Here is a 22,221-nt window from a genome sequence, read left to right as displayed (position 1 = left end):
AACTCCTGGACTCAAGGGATCCACCCACCTCAGCCTCCCAAACTGCTGGGATTACAGGCGTGAGCCACCATGCCCAGCCCCTCCTTCTCCTTTTGAAACTGTTTTGTTTCTAACACTATTCTGGTATTAAGAATACGCTGCTTGAATACTCAAGAAACAACAGTGACTTCCTCTGGGGAACAGAACTGAGCGGCACTCTCTTACTGTTTAAATCTTTAACAATTGCCTGGAATACCTTTAAAAAAATTGCTGTAAGTTATACTTATCAAAAATAATCTGGTTGGGTACAGTGGCTCATGCCTGTAATCCCAGCACTTTCGGGTACCAAGGCAGGTGGACCACCTGAGGTCAGGAGTTTGAGAACAGCCTGGCAAACATGGTGAAACTCTGTCTCTACTAAAAATACAAATTAGCTGGGTGTGGTGGCGCATGTCTGTAACTCGGGAGGCTAGGGCATGAGAATGGCTTGAATCCGGGAGGCAGAGGTTACGTTGAGCCAAGACCATGCCACTGCACTTCAGCCTGGGGTGACACGGCAAGACTGTCTCAAAAAAAATAAAATAAAAAAAAAAAATCTGTAATTGCCAGCTGTTAGAAAGACCCTTCAAGATTAGTATTTTCTACCTTTCGAAGCACCCAAACGGTGATAAAGTAAAAGTCTAAGCTCATTAGCACTAAATGTAAGGTCTTTATGGCCTTGGCCCTTCACACTCCTCCATCCTTACCCACCGCCACTCACCTACTCTAGCTACACTCCAACCATTTGGAATTCTGTGCAGTCACCACCAAATCACTATACCATTTCATTTACTGGAAGCTTCTTACCTCTGCTTTCTCACCTAGCTAATGTGGACCCATTTTACAGGACCCAATTCAGATGACCTCTCCCAAAAGCCTTCCCTAAGTCCTCCTTCCAGAGTTAGATCTGCCCCTACCCCCACCCCAATGTTTCCATAGATCCCTGTGCTTACCAGCTATCTCATTTATCACACACTTGGGATTACGTATATATTGGTCTTTCTCACTAAAAGCTGTTTGAGGACAAGACTCTTGTATGTCATAATTGTATTCTCAAATGTATTCTAGTATTGTGCCTGGTCCAAAGTAGGTACCCAAATAGCTGCAGAATATGAATGAACTACCTCTCATACTTCAAGGCCCAATTCTGTGAAGGTGTCTATACCTATCCTAAGCAGCCAGGTGCTTTTTTCTCCATGTTCCCAAAGTACGAACTCAACTAATATCTATTTCTCTCCATTAGACTATGAGCTCCTGAACAACAAGCTTTTTCTTCTTCATAACTACACAAGCACTGTCCCAGGTATCTAGCAGCAATTAATTATTTGTTGAGTGGATGAAGAGTATGTATACTGTTAAAAATACATGTGAAAAAGTAACAAGCATAGGATAGCCTGCTCACTTCTGATTCATTTTTTCATCTTTACTAACAATAAGAGATCATAAAGCTCTAAAAATATTTTGTGCTTGCTTCAGGATTAGGGAAAGGGAGCCGTTAAAAGATCAGACTATTCCGCAGATAGCTCCTTATCCTCTGACTTCCTGAAACTCTGCTCTTTTTTTCATCTGAATTCTGTTCTCATTTCTAATCATTAAACCCTGGACCCCCACAAAATTAAAGCCCTCCCAGTAGCTTAGAAGCATGGAATTCCCACTTTAATTGTTTAGCAAAGAGTAGCGGTGGGGGCAGTAATGGTAAGGTAAGGAGGAAAACTCTTTCACCAGAACAACAAAAGGAGATGAAATATTCCTGACATCCCAATTTCAAACTGTGAATTCATTTTCCTCTAGAAATGGCATTATTCAATGTTACACATGGTAGTAATGGCAGTCAATACAGCATATAAATTAAAAGGTTTTTTGTGGGCAGGGGTGGGACATCATCATTCCAGTCAACACATTATTCCTATGGGACCATGACAGATGTTTAAATTTTTCAGCTACTATTCTCTTCATGTTTTCCCCTCCCACAAAAGAAAGCCTGAATATCACAACAGGTTTAGCACAGTGTGAAATATATATATATGTTTTCATCCACAGTTCCTGGATCTTTTTTTTTTTTTTTTGAGATGGGGTCTGACTCTGTCACCCCAGGCTAGAGTGCAGTGGCGTAATCTTGGCTCACTGCAACCTCCGCCTCACAGGCTCAAGCAATTCTCCCATCTCAGCCTTCTGAGTAGCTGGGACCACAAGGCTGCACCACCATGCCCAACTAATTTTTTTATTTTTTGTAGAGGCAGGGCCTCTCCACGTTGCCCAGGCTGGTCTCAAACTCCTGAGCTCAAGTGATCAGTCCACTTCAGCCTCCCAAAGTGCTGGGATTATATGCGTGAGCCACCGCACCCAGCCAGTTCCTGGCTCTTCACTCCCATAATGCTTATTATAGTCCTTTTTTTTTTTTTTTTTTTTTTTTAAATAATGTTGAGGCACTTCAGGCCTCAGGAACAGAATCTCTCTCTCTAACCTTCTCCTGTCCTCCTTTCACCTGCCCAAAGCATGACTCTAATCTGGTTTTGGGTCAAAAACCCTCATTCCAGAGAGGGTCCTGTCCCCATATCAAAGAAGAAATGCCACATAGAGAGGCCAAGAAAAGTCAGAAGACAGGCCTTGCTGGGCTTAGATCATGCACTTTTTGTCCAATCACATTTCTACATGGTTGTCAATCATACCTATGCGATGAGGCCTCCATAAAAAGCCAAGAGGACAGGGTTCAGACAGCTTCCATATAGCTGAACATGTGGAGGTTCCTGGAGGTTGGTACACCCAGAGAAGGCATGGAAGCTCCGCGCCCCTGCCCCTGTATCTCACTCTGTGCATCTCTTCATCTGCATCCCCTGTAATATCCTTTATAGTAAACCAGTAAATATAAGCAAGTGTTTCCCTAAGTTCTGTGAGATACTCCAGCAAATTAATCGACTCCAAAGAGGGGGTAGTGGGAAACCCAACTTTAAGCCAGTCAGAAGTTCCAGAGGCTAGGACTTGGGACTGGGGGGAAGGAGGGGGTGGTCTTGGGGCCTGAGCCCTCAACCTATGGGATCTGATGGTATTTCTGGATAGACAGTGTGGGAACTGAACTGGAGGACACCCAACTGGCATCCACTGTTGGTGTGTGGGGAAAAAGCCCCATGTCTTTGGTCACAGGTGTCTTTTTTTAATTCATTTAATTGGTAAATTTCCCAAGATGAGACACAGATGTCTTTTACTATGTTAGTGATTGTGGTGGTGGTGCAAGAGCAGAGGAAAAAACAAAGGTTTAGAGTTTTTCTGAAACACACAGTATTTAAAATGCCATAATAGCACGGAAATTTATGTAACTCACAAAACCAAACAGTGTATTACTTTAGTACTACTGTACTAAAATACAGTAGTTGAATGTACAATAAATGAATCAACTACCTCCCCTGTAACTTCAAACTCTTCAATAAATGTCGTCTTCACCGATTTATCTTAGCTGAAATCAGATGACACCACTTTCTGTGCAGCTTTCTCAATGGGGGGTCTTTTTTTCTCTCACATCCTATGTACTTTAGGCCAGGAGACAGGAATAGGATACTGAAGGGTCTAGAGCAAATTTGTCCCCAAGGCTGCATGGCCCAGGATGGCTTTGAATGCAGCCCAACACAAATTCGTAAACTTTCTTAAAACATTATGAGATTTTTTTTTTCCTGAGATTTTTTTTCAAGCTCATCAGCTATTGTTAGTGTTAGTGTATTTTATGTGTGGCCCAAGACAATTCTTTTGCCAACAAGGCCCAGGGAAGCCAAAAGATTGGACAAGCCTGGTCTAGAGGGAGGCAAAAGATATGCTCCTTGCATCCAATTATCACTTCCAAACCATTTCTCCTCCTTTCTTAAACACCCAAGATCTTCTGACATGATACCCAACTGTGTACCCTCTATTGCCTCCAGCACTCTTCTCCACTCTTAGCCCCACCGTCACTCTCAATGACTTCCAAGTCTATGTGGATTACCCACCTAACACTCTGGCTTCTTAGCTCCTTAACTTCTTCACCTCCAAATACCCACTTCCATGATCCACGCAGGACCTTGTCATCATCAATAACTGCATCATCTCCAAATTCTTAACCAAAAATCTCAAAAATCACATTTTCAGTCTTTATTTTTTTATTTTATTTTTATTTTTTGAGGTGGAGTCTCACTGTTGCCAAGGCTGGAGTGTAGTGGCGCAATCTCTGCTCACTACAATCTCTGTCTTCTGGGTTCAAGCGATTCTCGTGCCTCAGCCTCTCGAGTAGCTGGAATTACAGGCACACACCACCATGCCTGGCTAATTTTTGTATTTTTAGTAGAGATGGAGTTTCACCATGTTGGCCAGGCTGTTCTCAAACTCCTGACCTCAAGTGATCCACCCACCTTGGCCTCCCAAAGTGCTGGGATTACAGGCATGAACCACGGCACCCAGCCCCAAATTTCCTGTCTTTAAAATGTATCTCCTGCCCCTCTAGTTCACTGTACTATCTCCAAATTCAACATTCCCTCACCTTACTTACTGTGTTCTCCAATCCAATCAAAAATGCTCTCATCATTTTTCACCATCTGTTACTTTCATCTTTACTGTTCTCTTTAGATTCAACAATAACCAGTCTCTTTCAAACTCTCAAACCCCTTACTCTTCTCTCCCTCTATTACCTGGTAAAATCCCAAATCTAGCTGAACTGATCCATTCCACTTTTACGTGCCTGTACCAGAGCAGCTTATTATAGAGGAAAAGGAGAAAATCAGCTAACAAGGCTAGCTGGTTTCACTTTAAATTCACAACTATAAACATAAAAGGATAGCCAACACTGCCTAGCAGGGCTACTATGTTTCCTGGAAAGTTTGCCTTCCCACACTATAAGTGTCTTTTTTGTCTCCTCACATCTGTAACAGACCTATTTTTCTACCTATGCCACTCTTTGCTGACGACCTACTTCACGGAGAATATAAAAGCTACTGGAGAGAAATTCCCTCATATTTTTAGGCAAGTCAAGTCACCTATCTTCCTTGGGCCTCTGTTTTCGCGTGTTTAAAATAGGAGATGGGTAGGTTGGGAGGGCGCATGAGAGAGTTAATGATATTTAGGGTCTCTTCCAGTTCTAAAATTCTCTGTCCACCTCATTTTATCCTTCAGTTTTTTAAAGGCAAGTGAGCAAATCTAAAACAAAAAGCTATTTGAATCTAACATAGCAGGGAAGAGAAGGAACTATAACAGGAATCTTCAACTTAGTATTTTTTTCTAGCAAAGAGAAAAAAATAATCAAGAAAACAGTAAACAAATAAGAATTCTAGGTTTTCACACAAGAGAGCTGGTTTTGTTCTTTATAGACACATCAATTTAATCACAAAGAAATGGATGACATTTCACATTAATGGCTGTGACTAATATCAAATCAACTATCTATAAAGGCAAAATACATTGGTATGTTATACTAAATTTTTAACACTCCTCCATCACAGAAGAACGCCAATTTATGTAGACTACCATAGCTTAGTTTGCCTAGAAGAATTTCTAACATATCTGTTTGGCTTCCATATTTAATAGATTTAATCTCAGAATTCAAATGCAAATTGTACCTACATTTTAAATAGATGTGGGTAAGATTTTTGAAATCGTATTTTGTCCTTGAGATGTAAAAAAAGTTTAAATTAAATAAAAAATAAAAATCATGACACCTACATGGCATAGAGAGATTTGTCAGAATTTTTATTGAAAATTGGCTGGGTGCAGTGGCTCACAACTGTAATCCCAGAACTTTGGGAGGCCGAGGTGGGAGGATCACCTAAGGTCAGGAATTCAGGAGTTCAAGACCAGCCTGGCCAACAACTGAAACTCCATCTCTACTAAAAATACAAAAATTAGCCGGGTGTGATGGCACGCACCTGTCGTCCCAGCTACTCAGGAGGCTGAGGCAGTAGAATCGCCTGAACCTGGGAGGCAGAGGTTGCAGTGAGTGGAGATCATGCCACTCCAGCCTGGGCGACACAGTAAGACTCCGTCTCAAAAAAAAAAAAAAAAAGAATTATTATTGAAAATGAGGCTGGGTGCAGTGGCTCACACCTGTAATCCCAGCACTCTGGGAGGCCAAGGTGGGTGGATCATCTGAGGTCAGGAGTTCGAGACAAGCCTGGCCAACATGGTAAAACCCCACCTCTACTAAAAATTAAAAAAAAAAAAATTAGCTGGGCGTGGTGGTGCACACCTGTAATCCCAGCTACTTGGAGGGCTGAGGCAGGAGAATTGCTTGAACCTAGGAAGCAGAGGTTGCAGTGAGCCAAGATTGTGCCACTGCACTCCGGCCTGGGCGACAGAGCGAGACTCTGTCCAAAGAAAGAAAAGAAAGAAGTAGTAAAGAAGGAAAGAAAGAAAATGAACCCACTTCCAACAAAAATACTAAAAGACAAATTTGTCTGCATTGCCTCCTCAGTTTAGTACCTTCTCCCTCCTCCATACAGCCTCACTTCAAAAATGTTCACATTACATTCTATTTGCTTACATAATTCCTACCCTAAGGCACTACTCACATACAAGTATTTTTTGCTTCTCCGGTCATACAAAATATCCTCTGTCTCCTTCCCTTAGGGCTTTGCAAAGTACTAGGAACCAACCTAACTAACTTTTAAAGAATTAAAAGGCAACCATAGCTTAAAGTCTACCTTTTCCAGGTATCTCATTTGTACCATCAAAGGAGCCCTAACACAAAGGAACGGCTAATGTAGAAATTTCAAGTGTTTCTGAACAAGTTAGTCAAAGAAATATTTGGACTTACACTCGTAGAAGCAGCAGACCAGGTTATTCAGACCAAGTATCCTTACAAAGACAATTTAAAAAGCCAGATAAGATAGTAAAATGATCTTAACAGCACCAAATAACCAGCAAAATAATGAGGAATAAATAACAAGCTCAAATCCACTGGAAGTCAGGAACCCAGAAAGGTGACCGCAGCTTTTGCCTTTTGTGAGTTTGCCAAAAAAGAAGCATTTAAGAGGCTGAGCTTTGTTGTTTGTTGCCTGCATTGCAGGCACAGGGGACCAAAGCCAGAGTCTGAGACCCACCAAGGGTGAGGACTGCAGTGAAAACAGCATTGGCTTCGGGCTGAGACTCTAAAGGGCTGCAACCTAGAAATAAAGAAGGAACCAGAAGGAAACCATGGACTGAAGTCAGTTTCAAGTCATCTAGGTGGCCCAGGAAAGTTAAAGATTTGAAATTTGATTAAGACGTTCTCACACCCCCAGGTACTTGGTGATAGCAAATGAAAATCTTCTTTAGAGAAAGATTAACTTCATCTTATATTATATACATCAATTTATTTCTACAACACAACTGAATCAGCTTCATAGAGACTTCCCAACATTGGAATTATCAGACACAAACTGAAAAATAACTATGCTTACTACATGCAACGGGATAAAGGCCACACTTAAATATTTTTGCTTAAAATTGAAAACTATAAAAAGTGACAGATTTGAACAGAACCAAATAAAAATTCTACACTAAAAAATAACCTAAATTAGGTATTTACTGAATGAGTTAATAACAGATTAGGCATAGGTGAAAAAAAATGTGAACTTTGAAGATAAGTCTGAAGCAATATCCAGAACCATACCTTGGGGTCAAAAAGAAGCAAAAAAAAAAAAAAAAAAAAAAAAAAAAACGAAAAAGGAAAAAGGTAAAAGACAGGATAAGAAGGCCTAACATACTAAACTAGTCCCAAAATGACAGGAGAGTTAATATAAAGCAAAGACAATATTTGAAAAAATTATGGCTAAGAAATTTCCAGGACTGATAAGACACCAATCCACATATTCACAGAGCCCAAAGAATCCGATGCCTAATCACAGCATAGTAAAACAGAAAGCCAAAGCCAAAGATAAAAATCTTAAAAGCAGCCAAACAAAATCACATTATCTTAAAGGGTGAGACACAAAGAGTTGAGGTCTCAACAACAATGAAATGTGCTGAAGTAAAGTAACCACCAATGTAGAATGTGCTAAAAGAGAGTAACTGCTAACCTAGAATTCTGTACCTAGCAAAAATATCCTTTAAGACTGAGATAAAATAAAGACATTTTCAAGCAGACTAAAGGACATTCTAAAGGGTGTGTTTCAGATCCTTCAAAATCAAAGAAAGCAATCTTAAGTGCAAGATCATAGGAAAAGTAAACAGATCGTAAAGACATGCATTAACTTATATAAAATATCGGCAGTATAAAACAGTAACAACAATAATGAGGAAGAAAGAGAAAAAGTAAGAATGAATTAAAATGCACAACAAAACTGTATGAGTAGGGGCTGGGCACAGTGGCTCATACCTGTAATCCCAGCATTCTGGGAGGCCAGGACTTCGAGACCAGCCTAGCCAACATGGTGAAATCTCCTATCTACTCAAAGTACAAAAAGATTAGGCAGGTGTGGTGGCCACATGCCAGTAATTCCAGCTACTCAGGAGGCTGAGGCACGAGAATTGCTTTAACCTGGGAGGCAGAGGTTGCAGTGAGCCAAGATCACGCTACTGCACTCCAGCCTGGGCAACAAGCGAGACCCTGTCTCAAAACAACAACAACAACAAACAAACAAAAATAACTATATGAGAAGGGCTGCAAGTAAGTAGAATTAAAGTGCATCATCTGAGAAGAGGAAAAAGGTATGGATTAACATTAGATTTTATAAGATAGATAGCAATTTCTAGAATAACTAGTAAAAGAAGATCAAACAATAATAAAGAGAAAGCTAGCGTTGTTATATTGATCTCAAACTAGACTTTAATGTGAAAGTACTACCAGAATAAAAGAGGAAAACTTGATAATGTTGAGTCACTGCGAAGACATAGCTATTACACATTTCTATGCATCTAATAGCATAGCCTCAAATTTATAAAAGATTAGAGAACTACACGAGAAATACTCAAATCCACAATCATAATGGAGTGTCTTAACATACGCTTTTAGTAATTGATGAGCAAACAAAAGATCACCTATGATACTTAAGATTTGAAATGCAGGATTAACAAATATGACCTAATAAGAAAAATACAGAGACCTGCACTCAATAAATGGAGACGAAAAAAAAGACAATATACTGGGCCATATACAGATCTCAAATTTTAAGTCTGAAATAACAGGCCCTTGAAACAGAATATGTTCTTGGATTACACTGCAATTTTACAAATTAAAAACAAATAAAATAACTAGAAAATCTCCATATGTTTAGAAATAAAAATGTAATACTTCCAAATCATCCAAAAGTCAAAGTATAAATCATAATAGAAATCTGAAAACATTTTAAGAGAATTATAAAAATACTATGTACCAAAAAATACTATGTATCAAAACTAGTAATAGAACTAGCTAAAATGGCGCTTAGAGGGAAATGTTTAACTTCATGAACATATTTAAAAACAAGAAATGCTGAAAATTCAAGAACTTCACAAAAGAATCCCAAAAAGTAGGAGGGAAGGAAATAAGAAGCAGAAATTAATGCAACAGAAAATAAACATACAACAGACTAGCAAAATTCAAAATACGGTTCTCTGGAAAGACTACTGATCTCTGGTGAAACTAATAAAGGAAAAGGAAAAGGTACAAATAATCTACGTCAGATATGAAAAGGGAATCTTTTCCTGCAGCCATTAAAAGGACCACAGAATATTTATTATCAACAATTTCATGCCAGTAAATTTAAAATTTTAGATAAAAGAATTCTTAGAGGAAAAATTAAAAAAAAATCACAAGATAGAATACTTGAATAGGCTTAAAAACAATACATTGAACTAATAACTAAAAACCTTTCCTCCCAACACAAAGAAATGATAAATGCTCAAGGTGACAGGTACTCTAAATACCCCGACTTGATCATTCCACATCTTATGCATGTATCAAAATACAACATGTACCCCATAAATATGTACGAATAAATACCAAATTTTAAAAAAACTTTCCATAAGAAAACTCCCAGCCCAGGTGGTTTCTCTGACATGTTATAACAAATATTTAAGGAAGAATTCATTCCAACTATACACAAACTCTTCCAGAACCAAAAATGATGGGCACCTCATTTTATTCTATTTCACATCTTGACAAGAATGGTAGAGGCCACCTCACTCATGAACACTCAGGTCTCTCAGCACAAAGGGCTTCTCAAAAAGCCCTTCTCTTACCAAACTAAAATAGTATCCCCTGTCCCCTGAACCTATTTTATTCTATTTCAAGACCTATATACTACCTGATGTTATTTGTGTGTGTATGTGTATATATATAATATTTATTGACTATGTCCCCCACTAAAATTTAAGCTCAGACAACACAGGCTCTGTTTTGTTCCCACCCAATGTTGCCACACTATGTGCCTACAGCAGGCTTCAAAAATATTTGTTCAATTAATAATTGGTTTTGGTTTTGTTGAGAAAATGACAAAAACACAAGTAGAATTCAGTAACGCTTTCAAATGAATTCATACTCTATTATAATAACTGCAAGAGCATCATATACATACTTTAGTGGTAGGAGTACAATGTACACAATTCAGGATTCAAAAATAACTGATGAAGGAATGAGGAGTTCTTAAATTTCCAAACATCTCCCATCCCCAAGGGGAACCACAACTCTATTTCAATAGTTGTTATATATACCTGTTTCTTCCTTTCTGTATTAGGCACAAAATCATTCACTAATTCCATAAACAGTTATTGTACACTACTATGCCAGGCAGTATTCCAGACATTTAGACATTAAGAATACAATAATTAAGACAAGGTAGAGTAACGCATGGGACAGAAAAATAATACCCACAGAGTGTGATATATAACAGAGGCATACAGATTGTAAAGCTGAAGCATGATAGAAGAGATAATAAACTTTTCCGTGGTAGATGTTTAGGGAAGGTTTCAGAAGTGGTGATACTAAATAAATACTTGTAAAATCAAATACAAAATATTTTTCATTTTACTATATGTGAAACGAGGATATGAAGTCTGAAAGTACTACAGTAATTTACCACCATAAGATAAGCTAGCCCAAGAATAAAACCAAATCATGGTGAATAATGGAGCAGAATGAATAACAGAAATTAAGTCCTTGATGTTTCCATGTGAGCCACTGGATGAAGCCTTAGCTGAAGTTTACTAGAAGATCTACTCAGTCTCTTTTTTTGTTTAAGCCAGTTTTGTGTTTTCTGTCACTTGTAAGAATACAGAGGAATCTCTGAATTCTTTCAAAAGGCAAAGCATTTGCTAACTTCAGTGTATACATGTGCAGGGGCACTACTGGTATTTTTGAAGGGACAATTCTGTTTTGTGGGACCATTCCAAACATCACAGGACACTTAGTGTATCTGACCTCTACTTAATAATTATGAGTAGTACCTCACAGTCACTGTGACAACCAAAAATGTCCCCATATAGTATTTCCAAACATCTCCCATCCCCAAGGGGAACCACAACTCTATTTCAATAGTTGTTACATATAATATACCTGTTTCTTGCAGTAGCTCCAACAGATATGCTTAAATGTACTTAACACAGTCTTAAACAAACTGGGATATACCACTGAAATATTCTAATTTTACATAATAATTCATTTTTAACTAGTCACCTATGACTTTCTAAATGTTCAGCCAAAATCCTACGTATAGGTTCGGCATGGTGGCTAATGCCTATAATCCTAGCACTTTGGGAGGCCGAGGTGGGCGGATCACTTGAGGTCAGGAGTTCAAGACCAGCCTGGCCAACATTGCAAAACCCTGTCTCTGCTAAAAGTACAAAAATTAGCTGGGTGTGGTGGCAGGTGCCTGTAATCCCAGCTACTTGGGAGGCTGAGGCAGGAGAATTGCTGAACCCAAGAGGTAGAGGTTGCACTGAGCTGAGATCAAGCCACTGTACTCTGGCCTGAGTGACCGAACGAGACTCTGTCTCAGAAAACAAACACCGAAATCCTATGTATAGCTTATATTAACTCTTGGTGTAAACAGTGTTTTAAATTTGCCACTATTACCTGAAAATTCTTATTTATTTAAATTTCTCCATGGTGTCACTGACACCATCTGTTACCTTCTAATCAGTCATTTGCTTACCCTCTTCCTAGACTGAAATGCCACATATTCATTTTCCCAGCCTCCTGGTAACTAAGGCAGGGGCACGCCAGGATGGACATCGGAAAGAGAGCTTCTGTGAAACGTTTAGTTGCCTAATTAAGAGATGAAAGAACAAACTCCCACCTGTCTTTGGTAACGGTGTGAGAATGTGATGCCTGGAGCAGAGCCATCTGCAACCACGATGGCAAAGTCTGAGCCCAAAGTTAAGCACACTAAGGATGGCCAAGCATAAAGAAGGAAAGCACCTGGATCCTTGATGAAATCATAGCACAGCTAAATTGACTAACCATGGAATACTTCATTTCTGGACTTTTTATGTGAGATACTGTTTTTTTTTCTTTTTCTTTTTTTTTTTGCAATGGAGTCTCGCTCTGTCGCCCAGGCTGGAGTGCAGTGGCACGATCCCGGCTCACTGCAACCTCCACCTCCTGGGTTCAAGTGATTCTCCTGCCTCAGCCTCCTGAGCGTAGTGAGGATTTCAGGCGCCTGCCACCACACCCGGCTAATTTTTGTATTTTCAGTAGAGACAGGGTTTCACTATGTTAGCCAGGCTGGTCTCAAACTCAGACCTCAAGTCATCTGCCTGCCTCAGCCTCCCGAAATGCTGGGATTACAGGCGTGAGCCACAGCGCCTGGCCCGAGTTACTGTTTAAATCAATGTTAATTGGGTATTATACAACTTGGGGGCCTAACTAAACAAGATGTATTCAAGATCTGACAAGTGATTGACAGGGGGAGAAGAACTAAGATTTCTGAAAGATTTCAAGACTGGGTGGTTGAGAGAGAGGTGGTTAGAAAAGAGAAATCGGGGGAAGAGGAATACAAACACACACATGCTGCTGGGTACAGTGGCTCATGCCTGTAGTCCCAGCACTTTGAGAATCCCAGGTGGATCACTTGAGCCCAGGAGTTTGACACCAGCCTGGGGAATATAGCAAGCCCTGGTCTCTTAAAAAAAAAAAAAAAAAAAAAAAAAAAAAAGGGCTGGGTGTCGTGATGCACACCTGCAGTCCTAGTTACTCAGGAAGCTAAGGGCTGAGATGGGAGGACTGCTTGAGCCTGAGAGGTCTAGGCTACAGTGAGCCGTGATTATGCCACTACATGCCAGTCTGGGTGGCAGAGTGAAACCCCGTCGGTCTCACAAACAACATATATGTGCACATACAAACACACTAGGTGAGGGTTGGTGAAGAGATCAAACTGACTCAGTTTAGTATGAGTTAAACTTAGAGTAGTATATATAAGATAGACATATATAGGAGGAAATGGAAGTGGGGAGTTAGAGAACCAAGAAACAGCCCCACAGAAATGATGGTTTATATCATAAATGATATGATCACCAAGAGAACACACTGAAAAGCATACGGAACCTTGAGGACACTGGTTACTTCCCCAGGATCCACACCTTCCCCATACTGTGTTGCAGTCTTTATTTTCAGGTAAGATTCATTCCACTGGCTAGGCCACTTAGGATAATTCCATCCATCTGGACAAAGATATTGTTAAGGTTTGGCAGCATGATCTATGTTTGTTTAATCAAACTAGAGCTTAGGATTCTTGGGAAAAGGCTAGGAGAAGTGGCCTTCTCTCTTTCTTTGGAAATAAATGAAGGGGCTATAATATGAACATCAGTGGTGGCAATTTTTTTTTTATTAGAAGGGAAGCCTAAAGCCCAAACAGAAGGACAATGTTGAGAGAACAGCAGATAAATGGGAGCTTAGCCCTGATGACATGACAAAGCACTCTTCAAGCCACTTCTATCTATGTACTTGCCAATTACACGAGCCAAAACATCTCTTTGGGTTTTTTTTTTTTTTGAGATGGGGTCTCGCTCTGTCACCCAGACTGAAGTGCAGTGGCCCAATCATAGCTCACTGCAGCCTTGAACTCTGCCCCTCAAGCAATCCTCCCACGTGGGCCTCCCAAAACTGCTGGGATTACAGGTGTGAGATACCATGGCCCAGCCTTTCATTTTTAAATCCCATTTGCAGCCTAACTGATATAAAGAAAATGTGAAGAAACTTCCTGAGAAATAGAGAATCAGGAAGTATAATGCAGAAAAGCCAAGGAATTTAGATCATTTTATGACTACAGAAGACAGTATATTTCACAATTGATCTAAGGCAGCAGTCCCCAACCTTTTTGGCACCAGGGACCAGTTTTGTGGAAGACAATTTTTCCATGGGACAGGAGTTGGGTGGGGGATGGTTTCAGGATGAAACTGTTCCACCTCAGATCATCAGGCATTAGTTAGATTCTCATAAAGAACATGCAACCTAGATCCCTCGCATGTGCAGTTCAAAACAAGGATGGCACTCCTTTGAGAATCTAATGCCACCACTGATCTGCCAGGAGGTGGAGCTCAGGTGGTAATGCTTGCTCCCCTGCTGCTCACCTCCTGCTGTGCTGCCCAGTTTCTAACACCAAACAAGCCAAGGACTGATACCTGTCTGCAGCCCGGGGGTTGGGGATCCCTGGGTCTAAGGAAACCAAGGATGAGAGAGGAAACGTCATTGGATTTGGTGATTTGGAGGTCACAGGTAACTTTTAAAACAGTAGTTTCAGTGATGAAATGGTAAAGGCAGTACGAGTGCAAAAGATAGAAGCATTTAGTAAAAACTCTACAGTGTACCAAACACTTGGATGGACATTTAACAGGTGTTAATTTCCTTAACTACCACCCTGTGAGCTAACTATAACATATTTTATAGATACAGAATGAAATCTGAATAGTAACATACCCACAGTTACACAGCTACTAAAATGGTTTTTAAAGACTTCAAAAACCAAGATCAAAAGTTCTATCTTGCTCAAAAGTCAATGTTCTTCCTACTATAGCAGCTTCCTAGGATGAAAGAATAAGTCTTTAAAGAAAAGAATAGAAATACAGTGGCATAGCAGACTCAAGCTTTAGAACATCCTCCTAGAGTTGAACAGCACACACTTATATGGCAGAAGATACAAGCATCTATGTAGGCTAGAGAGGGAGAGGCTGAAGAAGGTGGACAGGAAGTGAAAATGGACAGTTTCTAGAGAAACAAAGATGGGAAAGGATAATCATGGACACATCTGGAGGGAGGGGGTTGCTCTTGAAAAGAAGGAAGGTCATTTCTTCCTCTGAGATTTATGTAAATAAAGAGATGACATTGAGATGAAAAAAGTGAAGTGGAAGTATACCTCAGATGGTTGACATTTTTCTCAGCAAAGGAAAAGATTAAGTTATTTGCTATAAAAACCTGAGGAAATGAGAAGAAAAGGAACCCAACGCTAGAGACCCAGCAGAGAGCACCAACGGGCATAAAAACTGACCAATATCCTCACATAGCTGTCTCTGACGTCCCTCAGAATTTCAGGGGTCAAACTGGTAAAGCTAGTGAGGCTTATTTAGGATTGGGGACTGGAAAGGTAAGTCTACAGAAAGTGAAGCATTCTAGGCCATCAATAGGAGCTTAGTAAAAGCTGATGATCATGGGATCCTGGTTACACAGGGAGGCAAACGAAATCAGCATTAGGGTAATGGGTTGGAAGAACAGTGAGACAAAGAAGGTTCACAAAAAGAGAGAGAGAAAAGAAAAAATACCAAATTCCATAAGACTGGATGAGTGAGAGGGTTTGTTTGTTTGGAGACAGGGTCTCGCTGTCACCCAGACTGGAGTGCAATGGCACAATCTTGGCTTACTGCAACCTCCACATCCTGGGCTCCAACGATCCTCCTGCTTCAGCCAAGTAGCTGGAATCACAGGCATGCATCACCATGCCTGGCTTAATTTTGTATTTTTTTTTTTGTACAGATGAGGTTTTGCCATGTTGCCTAGGCTGGTCTCGAACTCCTGGACTCATGCGATCCATCTGCTTTGGCCTCTCCCAAAGTGCTGGAATTATAGGCATGAGCCACTACACCCTGCGGAAGTGAGAGGTTTTAAAGAGTTTGTGGTCAGATATTTTTTGATACAGAGCTTCAAATCATTTTGCCAGAAGCAGTGAGCCACTGACTGGGGCTCAGCAACCTCTACTTTGCTACTGTCCCTTCAAACTGTACGCAGAGAATTCAGAGACAACCAGCTCTAAAAACACATAGGCTCTAGTTCTAGAAAAGTGAAGGCGAGCAGCGAATGAACTAACCCATACAAGAAGCAAATATAAAAATATTCCTCCTTCTTTTAAGCTAAACAATTCTATCTCTAAAATTTAAAAATGCATTAAAAGGTCAAAAGTCCAAAGCAAAGGGAAAAATAGATTATGTGTTATGAGATAGAATGAAAAGTAAACAAATCTGTCAGGCTATTTATAACCCACACGTTAAATATTTTTAGCATACAATTCTAATACAGCAGGCATAGTCTGTGCTTAATAACTTTGGAGAACATCTAGCATAACTTCAAGAAAACGATAGTGCTCAATTTAATATTAATAAAAAAGGTGCACCCATTTGCAATCTCAAAGGGCAAGCTATCATTTATATTTTTAATCTCACTTCTACAATTCTGGGGCTCTTGACACATTATCCAACCCTTCCATCCAGGGAAAGATGGAAAAATTAGCCATGGCAACTTCCTCCACTGCCGCTTTGATCCCACATTTTGCTCTTCAAACTCTGGCAAGGTACTACGTTATTTAGTACAGTTTTTTACACCAGTAATTCTGACTACCCTTGCTCCACTAATAAAGGAGGGAGTACTGAGACTGGCACAAGCCTAAATTATACAGAAAATATCAAGTACTCCTAAGCAGCGTTAAGCAGTAACAACAATCGAGAATACAAGCAATTTAAGAAGTTTTGAACTTAAAAAGCTTTTCTCCATTTTAGTCCTTCCTAAATAGAAACAAAGGGCTTGTACAACATGGAATTCTAAAACGTCAGCAGGCAATTTAAGCTAACACTGAATAAAAAAATAAATCACTTATCCTTGCTTGTACCATTAAGTGATGTCTTATATGTACCGCATAAGGTCTTCTTTTTTAAAACGAATATAACACTTTCCAATTTTTTCACTAGATCTAGAAAGCTCACGCCCCCACCTCAAAGGTTCAGAGACCGAAGATTTCCTACAGCCGCAAAAAATGAATGATGTAGATGAACAATCATTTGCCAACACAGGCACCATTCCTCTACTCGGTGGGTCAAGGAGTCAGACTCTGAACTAAACCATCCAAGGCTCCTGGGGACTTGATTCTCTCATCAAAGTGAACAAAATTCACTGGCCTTTGGATAACAGCCCTTTCTTTGTAACTCCACATGCCGGGCTATCAGGTATTTTCCCAGGCAGACAGTTTAAAACTTTTAGAGGAAGCCAGAGGGTCGAAACGAGGAAGACGGGGAAGCGACTAAAATGGGAGGGGCGGACGACCCACCCACCTAACGCGAATGGGGCACCGCTTGCAGGGGCGAAGCTCCAGCAGCAGCCAGGAAACGTGGAGGACGGCGGGCGTCGCGACCCCCATCCAATGCGTGAGAATGGAGGACCTGCAAAGCCAGGGTCCAAGTGGAGGCCTGAATGGGGAGTGCGGGGAGGGGAGAGAGTGGGACATGGAGAGAGGAGAGCCACAGAGTCTGGCCGAGCACCGTAGGGTCCCGAGCAGCGGCGGGGCAAAGCCAAGAAAGCTTTGCCGCGGGAGGAGACATCAATGCTTGCAGCCTCACTCACCTGCCAGACACTCGCCCAGTGGCCAGAAGTACGAGCGCCGCCTGGGCTCTTCGTCTCCTGCCGGACGCAGCTCCTGCTGCCGTCGGTGCTCCAGGACCCGAGAGTTGAGGGTGGTACAGAAGCGGGCAATGCGGCGACCGGACCCGAGCCCAGGCAGGCGTACATAGGGGGCGCCGGGGCCCGAGAAGGCAACTGCGTGCCTCACCTTCCTCACCAACACCCAACAGCAGTTCCCGGGAACAGCATCGAGCCAACCTCGGTCCACTGCTCCCGGGGCTTAGCCCGCAGATCTCCCCCAGCAGCAGCCAGGCTTCCGGCGGCCACACCCCGCCCCCTTGCTACTTGCCCTCCGCCATCTTGTGGGAGGTAGGAAGACTACAATGCGCATGCGTGAGAGGTGTTGCAGGCTTCCCACAGCCCAGACACTAGAGCCTGTTATGCGCAGGCGCAATGGGTGCTGCGCTCCGCTTGCCGGGCACTGCGTCGCTTTTCTGTCCCGTGAGCCATTGCTTCCTAGGCAGCCGAGTCTCAGTCGTAGTACTTACTGGCCTTATCTGAATTGTGCTGCAGCCCAGTTAATAGATCCTTGTGCACACACTAGTCCATTATTATTCTGCAAACATCTATCGAGTGCTCACTCTTTGCTACTCCCCGTACTAGACGCTGATGATAGTAAGATGAATAAAACTCCGTTCCAGCCCCACAGGGGCTCATAAGATAGCGGAGAAACGGAGATGAACAAGTTATTATTTTGTAGCTGCGACCTCTGCTTCCCTACCACCTCTCACTACCACCCTGTAGTTTTAATTTAAAAAACACCTCTTCCGAGAAATCCTTGTCTCACACAGTTTGATAAGTTCTTTACCTTGCATTACCTCTTCAGTTTCATTTCATTCAACTAATTAAACAATATCATTTGGGTTTCCGATATATACTAGATACTGTTTCAGTCTCTAGATTTACAGCAATAAGAAATACAATAAACTCATGGAACTTACATTCTAGTGTGAAAGAATAGACAATAAAAGACAGTAAACAAAAGAATGTTTGATGGTGATAAGGGATAGGAAGAAAGCAAACCACACAGAAAGATGATGGACAGTGAGAGGTGGCGATTAGTGATCTTTCTGCAGAGGTGACATTTAATCCGAAGCCTGACTGACCACAGGGGCCCAGGAGCCATTGGAAGATCTAGGACAAAAGCTTTCAGACAGAGGGAACAACAGAACAGATCCTGAGGTGGTAGCAAGTGTGACATGAAAGACGGACAGAAAGAATAGGTGGCATGGACAGTGGGAAGGAGATGTGGTCAGGTTAGGCAGAGGCCGAATCAGGTAGGACCTCCGGATCATGGTAAGAAGTTGGATTTTATTCAAAATGGCCCTTGTATGTTGTTAACGCTGTCTCCCTTAGCCCGCACTACTCCTCTTGAAACACTTCTAGCTCCTGACTGCCTTGCTGCTTTGTATATGCCCCCTTGACTACCTAGAAGACACTTCCTCTTGTTCTTTAAATGTCTAACTTGTTATCTTTCAAGTTTCAGTTTAAATATCACCTCAGGAAGACCATCCTTCCTAAGAATAATAAATTTTCCCCTGCCTTCCTCATTATTCTCAATCATCGCACCTTATCATTTCTTCCATGGTACTCAATATGTTTTTAAATGATCTGTGTATAGGTTCTTCACTGCCTCCACACTAAACAGTTGACTCCATAAGAGAGAGAAGACGTTTTGTTTATCAGTGAATACACAGTGCCTAGCAGCATACCTGGCATGGGTGGTCTGTCACTCAGTGTTTGTTGATTTAATAAGTGGAAGTTTGTCAGCATCTAAGTAGTTGGTGGTGAACTATATTGGTTTCACTTGGTTTTTAAAATGAAATGCAAGTCACTTCTTATTTGTATGTCTCCTCAGCTTGATTATAAATAGGAACCTTGGAGACAGAGCAAATGGGATGGAGAAGGGTGGGTGATTGTGGGGCAGTGGGCAGTGTTTATATTACATGTGTTGTAGTATGGGGAGAAGGAAGGCTTCAAGTTAATGAAATCCCTATTATGTGTGCTGTGAACTATGTTAGATATGAAATCCTCACCACAGCCCTGCTAGATAATTATCCTCACTTTTATACATGGGCAAATTCAGAGAGATCAAGTCCCTTGCCCAAGGTCTCACATTAAGGGATGGTGCTGACCGTAAAGCCCATGCCCTTCCCATCTAGAGAAATTGGATTTGGAGACAGGCTTACTCGGTGATTTGATTCTGTGTCATTAGCAGGCTTTCATTAGAGATTTCAGTTACCCCCACTTAAGAGTCCCAGTCGTATAACTATCCCTGTATAGGACCTCAAAGGGCCTGACTGGAAACTACTGTCATTCTTTTCTTTTGAACTAGAGCAGAGCTCATTTTAGCATTTTCCTTTTAATGTTTTTTAAATTCCGTATTTATTTTTATTAATAACATATATATTTTCATTAAAGGAAAAGAAGAAATACCAGCAAAATGGATACATAGTCTAAATGCTAGGTGCATCCATTGGTTAGGCTTCTCATTGTGCCTAGATGGGACTGGAACAACCTCTTCTTCCACTGACTTACCAGAATTACACACCATCATTTCCCCTCTAAATGGGATAGCTGCCTCAGGATGGCTGGGGAGACCTGCCAGAAAGGATGGGGCTGGCATCTTATCTGTGGGAGCCGTTTAGTCCTTATATGAGAGAAGAGATTCACTGAACTCCTAACATATGCTCATCAACCAAGCCCTATCAGTCCGTATGCAAATCAAGTAGTAGGTAGGAATATATACTTGAAAACACTTCCCTGCCTTCTACCTCACTACAATGTAATCCTTGGAATAAATCCTAGAAACAAGACAAAGTCTTCAGTTTCTATGGTATTTGCTTCTCTTATGGTTACCATCTGTTAGAGACTGAATTGTGCTACTCTGAAAAAAGGTATGTTGAAGTTCTAACTTTCAGTACGAAATAATGTACCAAATTATTGCAGATATAATTAAGATAAAATGAGGTCATACAGCAATAGGGTAGGATAACCCACCATGACTACCCTCTCTTTAAGAAGATGACCATGTGAAGACAGAGACAGAATGTGAGGATGCCAGATGAGGACAAAGGCAAATTGGAATTATGCAGCTACAAGCCAAGGAATGCCAGACTGCCAGCAAACCATCAGCAGCTAGGAAGAGGCATGCATGGACTTTACTACAGATTTCAGAGGGAACATGGCCCTGTGGACACCTTGACTTTGGATTTATAACTTTCAGAACTCTGAGTCAATAAATGTCTGTTGTTTTAAGCCACCCAATCTGTGGTACTTTGTTATAACAGCTCTATGAAATTAATACACCATTTTACCTGGCAGGGCCTGAAATAGAGGAAAGAGATGTAGGCAGGCAGTGAGAAGGCTTGAGCTACTGCCCCAGTATGGCAGCAAGCCAGCCGTACAACCTCAAGCCAGTCACTAAACAACAGTTTCCTCATCTGTACAAACAGGGATAATGACAGCCACCCTGCCTACGTCAAAGATCTGCAGTGGTAACTAACAAGTATTCCTCCAGTGATGCTGTGACCAAGGTCTGACAGATACTAAGAAACAATTATGTAAAGACAGGGTTCCTGCCACAGGGAATTTTACGGTCTGGCTGAGAAAACTAGACACTTTCCTATGATAAGATAACTAGTATGGGCCAAGTGCCAAGTACGTGGTTTGGATCTTATTCACTATTGATGCTGAAAAAGGGAAGGATCCTGTGGAGTGGGGTGGAGAGGGAGACTTCATGAAGGGCCTTAGCAGAAGAGGAATTTATTAAAAGGATATTTGACATCTGTAGGATCTTCAGGAACAACACGCAACATTATGCCCAGAGCTGGTCCCAAGAAGCCATCAGTTTGGCCACTGCTGGATGCAAATACCAAAACTGAGACTGCCAGTACCACTTGACCCAGAGTGGATGATGCCTCTGCTGCCTCTGGAAAATAGATACAGTTACTATCACTGCCACTACTCTCAACAGAATGCAGGGTCATTTCATATTCACAACGTTGGCTTTCAACCTCAAGCATAGAATGGGGACAAATCATGGATATAACCTAGTCACATATTAACACTCTAGCTACATGCTGTCCAATAGAAATATAATGCAAGCCACATACAGAATTTTAAAGTTTCTAGTAGCCACATAAGAAAGGTTTAAAAAACCAAAAAAAAAAAAAAAAAAAAAAAAAAAAACCAGCCTCTAATCCCAGCAATTTGGGAGGCCGAGATGGGAAGATTGCTTTAGACCAGGAATTTGAGACCAGCCTGGGTAATATAGTAAGACATTGTCTCTGCAAAAAAATATTAGTTGGGCATGGTGGTGCATGCCTGTAGTCCTAGTTACTCAGAAAGTTGAGGCAGGAGGATCACTTGAGCCCGGGAGTTCCAGGCTGCAGTGAGCTATGATTGTGACACTGCAC

General features: G+C 41.2%; 1 protein-coding gene across 8 annotated transcripts in view; it reads right to left on the bottom strand.

The window, feature by feature from the left end:
• APC (APC regulator of WNT signaling pathway) overlaps window positions 1-18,125 on the bottom strand; it is a 144,452-nt gene extending 126,327 nt beyond the window's left edge. For 5 of the 8 annotated variants that reach the window (XM_055298377.2, XM_055298382.2, XM_063612904.1 and 2 more), the window contains exon 1: window positions 17,747-18,125. In XM_055298377.2, coding sequence (XP_055154352.1) covers window positions 17,747-17,911 — 165 coding nt within the window. In that variant the 5' untranslated portion in view covers window positions 17,912-18,125. The remainder of the gene's footprint in view (window positions 1-17,746) is intronic. The other 3 variants (XM_063612906.1, XM_055298387.2, XM_063612910.1) reach the window with 1 other exon arrangement.
• Between the last annotated feature and the right edge of the window lie 4,096 nt (window positions 18,126-22,221).

The sequence above is a fragment of the Symphalangus syndactylus genome, chromosome 11 (assembly GCF_028878055.3).
Source record: "Symphalangus syndactylus isolate Jambi chromosome 11, NHGRI_mSymSyn1-v2.1_pri, whole genome shotgun sequence".
Taxonomy (NCBI): domain Eukaryota; kingdom Metazoa; phylum Chordata; class Mammalia; order Primates; family Hylobatidae; genus Symphalangus; species Symphalangus syndactylus.
The sequence above is the reverse complement of the archived record's forward strand: the minus strand, read 5'-3'. Positions and strand labels throughout refer to the sequence as shown.